The sequence below is a fragment of the Maniola jurtina genome, chromosome 10 (genome assembly GCF_905333055.1).
Source record: "Maniola jurtina chromosome 10, ilManJurt1.1, whole genome shotgun sequence".
NCBI lineage: Eukaryota > Metazoa > Arthropoda > Insecta > Lepidoptera > Nymphalidae > Maniola > Maniola jurtina.
In genome coordinates, this window is record NC_060038.1 from 12,420,617 (window position 1) to 12,426,181 (window position 5,565).

At 38.2% G+C, this 5,565-nt stretch overlaps 1 protein-coding gene across 1 annotated transcript; it reads left to right on the forward strand.

Annotated features, from left to right (window-relative positions):
• The first annotated feature begins 583 nt into the window (after positions 1-583).
• Positions 584-2,203, forward strand: LOC123868964. The gene is made up of 2 exons (XM_045911686.1): positions 584-752; positions 1,758-2,203. The coding sequence occupies exons 1-2, from the start codon at positions 737-739 to the stop codon at positions 2,120-2,122; spliced, it is 381 nt and encodes a 126-aa protein (XP_045767642.1). The 5' UTR covers positions 584-736; the 3' UTR covers positions 2,123-2,203.
• Positions 2,204-5,565: the final 3,362 nt, after the last annotated feature.

Genomic DNA, 5,565 nt, shown 5'->3' on the forward strand with positions numbered 1-5,565 from the left:
AGGGCTAAAGAAATACAGTGTGTAATCAGAACGCTATCAAAAACTTTGCGTTATTATTTTACTAACTAACTCAATCCAATGCCAATAACCATTTGCCTTATTTTGTAGTTTTAGTAATTTAGTATTTTTAAACCCGCGTTGTATAGCGTGCAAAACTTGAGTCAATGCCCTACCTACGACGCGGCATTCGACTTCGAGTGACCTATTTATGGAACGTTTGTTTTTTAAAAAAAAAAGAATTTACCTCTAGCGTCAATCAGATCTTTATCCTTCCTTACTAATATTATAAATGCGAAAGTGTCTGTCTGTCTGCTACGTTTTCACGGCCCAACCACTAAACCGATTTTGGTACAGACTTCGGGTTCATCCCGGGGACGGGCATAGGCTACTTTTTACCCCCCGGAAAATTGAAGAACTCCTACGAGATTTAAAAAACTGAAAAAGCTGCGGGCATCCTCTAGTTTGCAATATATTTTGACCTTTTGAAAAATACAGGATTTTTTTTAAATCTTAGTTTGTTATGGTATCTTATCATCATAATCATCAGTACTATCACCTGTCTTCGTTTTTGCTAGCGTTCTGGTTACATCCCGTATGTATAGAGCACGCAAAACAAGAAGTCCAGTCTGAACTTGCAACATGGTGCTTTGCGCAAAGATTACACGCCCAATTATTGTATGACATTGCGCAGTCATGTGCCTAGTGTTCGCATTATTATCAGGCGAAAGGCCCATTGATGGAGTGGAGTGGCGGTAAGGCGCGGCTACTGTTATTAATTTAAACTAAGCTTATTTACTTTGAGGTACGGTTGAAATTATTGTAATGACAAGTGTAAATTTCAAACAGCAGAACCGATTTTCTTGCATTATAGCTAAGAACACTCTCGATCAAGCCACCTTTGAAACAAAAAAAAACTAGATTAAAATCGGTTCGTTAGTTTAGGAGCTACGACGCCACAGACAGATACACACGTCAAACTTATAACAGCCCTCTTTTTGGGTCGGGGGTTAAAAATGAGAGCGCCAAGCGTGCCGTGCGAAGAGCCAGCCGAGCGACGCTCACCCATGCTTGACAGATAGACAGATAGATAGATAGGTAGATAGATAAATAAGTATATTAGATATAAATAAAGCATTGTATTATCACTGTACTTACTGTAAGTATTGCGCTGCCGATCAGCCTGAGACATCACTAGGGGTCATATGCCAGTCGACTGACTATTGCATCGGGCTAAGGCAGTGCCCCATCCAGCCAAATTAGATGCTACGCTAGATTTAAGAACTGGAACCTGGTTCTCAGGGTAACTTTGGTTAGCTTCTTGGTTCCCCGGGTACTGTGGTGTTCTGTGTATTTTTTTCTGTAGTTTTTGGATGAATAAAGGTTATTTATTTATTTATACCACCGCGCATTAGTCCTTACTCAGTGCACTGTGTCTCTACTCCCCGATGCTCGTCGCGATTTGACTGTACCTACTCGCTGCCGCGCCGCCGGCGCCGTTCGTCGCGATCGGTCTGCGCTGACCCTAAGAAAAACGGTTCTTAGAATAAAAAAAAAAAAGTAAGAGCCTATGTGATGTGGATTTTTTTGGGTAATCAGACCCTGTCCACCGAATTCAAACTTTTGGTTTGGTAACTGGATGGGTGACCGACTTGGTTCGGAGATCACATTAAATGGTTATAGTATTACTGATAGGTACTCGTATATCTCAACAACAACAATATATGATTTATGGATTTAACATTCGTTTCTGTTCACAGATTCATCTCTAAAACCAACCGAAACCCAAAAATCTAAGGAGGAACCCCAACCACGCTACGAAACTTCAAAGCGAGGTTACAAACTGATGCATCTCGGTGGTTACAAATACTGCATCAAAACCGACTCAATAGACGGTGATATTGAGACCACCTGGTGGCATTGCTTCACTCACAGCAAGGAGGCCTGCAAGGCAACAGTAGTGACACAGGACGAAAAGATCATCGCTAAGAATACAGTCCACGATCACAAAAATAGACGATCCCGAAGAGATAGGAAGTCTCGAAGAGATAGGGATAACAGAGCGGGGAAAAAACCGAACAAGAGTGCTTCTTTGAACTCGCGTGGACAGCGTTCCATACGATGAATATCCATACTTCCATACCTACGTAGTATTTATAAATGCGAATATGTGTCTGTCTGTCTGTCGGCCTGCTATCTTTTCACGGCCGAACAGCTTGACCGATTTTAATGAAAGGTACAGAATTAGCTTCCATCCTAGGCACGGGCATAGGCTACTTTTTATCCTGGAAAATCAAAGAGTTCCCACGGGATTTTTAAAAGCTCATCCTTTTAAACGATTAATATATGGCTAGCCGATGCCCGTGAAATCGCCCGCGTGGATTTAGGTTTTTGAAATCCCGTGGGAACTCTTTGATTTTCCGGGATAAAAAGTAGCCTATGTGCACACCAGGATATTACCTATCTCTATTCCAAATTTCAGCCAAATCCGTCTTGTAGTTTTTGCGTGAAGAAGTAACAAATATACACACACACATACACACAAACTTTCGCCTTTATAATATTAGTGTGATAATTGGTACAGAGATAGCTCGAGTCTCCGAGTTTGACATAGGCTACAACTTTTTATCCCGGAAAATCAAAGAGTTCCCACGGGATTTTTAGAAAATCTAAATCCACGCGGATGAAGTCGCGGGCATCATTTAGTATTATTATAAAGTATTACCTGATACCCGCCACTTCATCTGCGAGGATTTAGGATTTTAAAAATCCCGTGGGAACTCTTTAATTTTTCGGGATAAAAAGTAGCTTATATCATTTTCCAGCTCTTTAACTACAATAACCATTCAAAAATCGTGTTAATCTCTTGCTCCATTGCGACATGATTGGAAGACAAACCAATAAGCAAACAAACACACTTTCACATTTATAATATGGGTAGAAATAGTAGGATAGGATAATAATTATAGAGATACTAGCTGACGCCCGCGACTTCGTGTCCGCGTGGATTTAGGTTTTTCGAAATCCCGTGGGAACTCTTTGGTTTTCCGGGATAAAAAGTAGCCTATGTGCTAATCCAGGATATTATCTATCTCCATTCCAAATTTCATCCAAATCCGTCCTGTAGTTTTTGCGTGAAGGAGTAACAAACATACACACACACACACATACAAACTTTCGCCTTTATAATATTAGTGTGATATAGTGTGAAGCGTTTCCCTGTTCACGTTTTCTTTCTTTTTCTCTTTATTGTTACAACTTTCTGGTACTTACAAATAAAAAAAATTGTTATACTATAACTATAATTAAAAGTGTAAACAATAATACAAAAATTATTTGTATGCTTCATTAAATTGTAATGTGCTGATAAATGTATCTATTTTCATTTAACTTTCTTTTATTAACCCCCGACCCAAAAAGAGAGGTGTTATAAGTTTGACGTGTGTATCTATCTGTGGCATCGTAGTTCCTAAACTAATGAACCGATTTTAATTTAGTTTTTTTTTTGGTTTGAAAGGTGACTTCATCGAGAGTATTCTTAGCTATAATCCAAGAAAATCGGTTCAGCCGTTTGAAAGTTATCAGCTCTTTTTAGTTACCTTCACTTGTCGGGGGTGTTACAAATTTTTAATTTACACTTGTATTTAAACTAAATTATGACGCGTATGTACGTACATTTAAAAAGACCTGCTTTATTACAGATTTTTACACTAAGCCGATTTTCATGGAGTCAAGACGTGGAAATCGATTAATACTTTACCTAGGTTACCGATATCACCTGAAAGACTATAAAAAGCCAAATGATATACATGTGACAGATAATAAGAAGCTGCTTTGGAGGTGTTCAACCCACAACGGGCGTGGTTGCAGAGCCACTCTATATACCTTTAGGAATGATATAATTAGTGTCAATTTTGCACATAATCATGGACCTATAGTGACGTAATAACTAATACCTAAACACCAGAAATTAACTTGAATAAAGTTTATATTATTATTCTCGTACATTAATTTTGAAAAAACCTTTTATTGACTTGGCTCATACAGTTTTGGTACAATATACGAGCTTCAAAACTGTATAAGTACAAATTAAATCTTAGAGACTTTGATTTAAATACTTGCCGTTATTCATATTCATTTAATCATAATTATACATCATACGTCAATCACAAATCAATACATAATGATTAACTAAGAACATAGACATACCTATTTGTGTATCAGTTGAATTAAATTAGTACCCATAGAAGGGTTATTTCGAACAAAAATCCTATCCTACGAAGCCGTCAAAATTAGTATGTCACTAGACGTTAAGCAAATACATAGACTGCTAAAATCATAACCCTTCCTTTTGGCTTGCCGCAATCGGGTAAAATCAGCTGTTGCAGTTGAAAATGTTCGCAATGACTCGTCTAGTGCGTAGCACAGAGGTCATTGCTAGTGTCTCAGTATGGGGCAGTTGCTATTTATTTATTTATACCTGCATGCACATGTTTGACCTAGGTATGCACTGAAATGGACATAACACAAGTACGCTGGAAGATATTTGCCGTACCAAATTCACTTTGTGTGAAATGGTCTTCGTGTTGACAACATCGATGTATATGGATTAGCCTTTCCCGTACAATTCATCGTCATTGACAAAGTCAATAGACTTTTGCAAATTCTATTGACTTTTTGAGCGCGTTTTTTATCTTCGAAGGGCCTATCCATATACATCGATGGTTGACAATAATATGTTGACAGATGTTTCATCACTAACATTTAGTTCCAAGTACGTATCTTTCATATGTCTTAAATTCAGTCTGTCAGTCAGTCCAGCGTACATGTATTAATCGAGGTCAGTGTAGATATTATAGTAATTGTGCAATGATGACTCGAGTCAGTAAAACGATGGGTGACCTTTAAAAATTCAATTGCAGGTACTACAGCACAATTCATAACTTCAATAAGAGGGAATGTTCTACTCGTCTATGAAGGATACAAATATTCCTTGAGGACCTCGAAAATATGTAAAAACAGCCTGCAAAGGAGATGGGTGTGCGCAACTCATAGTAACAGTCGGCATCGGTGCTACGCTTCTGTAGTCACGATAGACAATACTATTGTTAGAGTAAGCAACACCCACTGCCACCCTCCTCAGTTTCATACTGGAAGTAACAACCCTGCAATATTAGAAAGACTAGGCGAAACCAAGTACTTCCAAAGTGATTTTTAGGTTTCCGTACCTCAAAACGAAAAATGGAACCCTTATAAGATCAGTTTGTTGTCTGTCTGTCTGTCCGTCTGTCCGTCTGTCCGTCTATCGTGTCTGTCAAAAAACCTATAGGGTACTTCCCGTTGACCTAGAATCATGAAATTTGGCAGGTAGGTAGGTATTTTAACACAAGTAAAGGAAAAATCCGAAAACCGTGAAATTGTGGTTACATCACAAAAAAAAAAGGTAAAATGTGTCCTTGAACTTTACCTGTACATTCTAAAACAGATTTTTATTTATTTTTATACATTTAATAGTTTTTCATTTATCGTGCAAAAATACCCGAGTATGGAACCCTTGACGCACGAGTC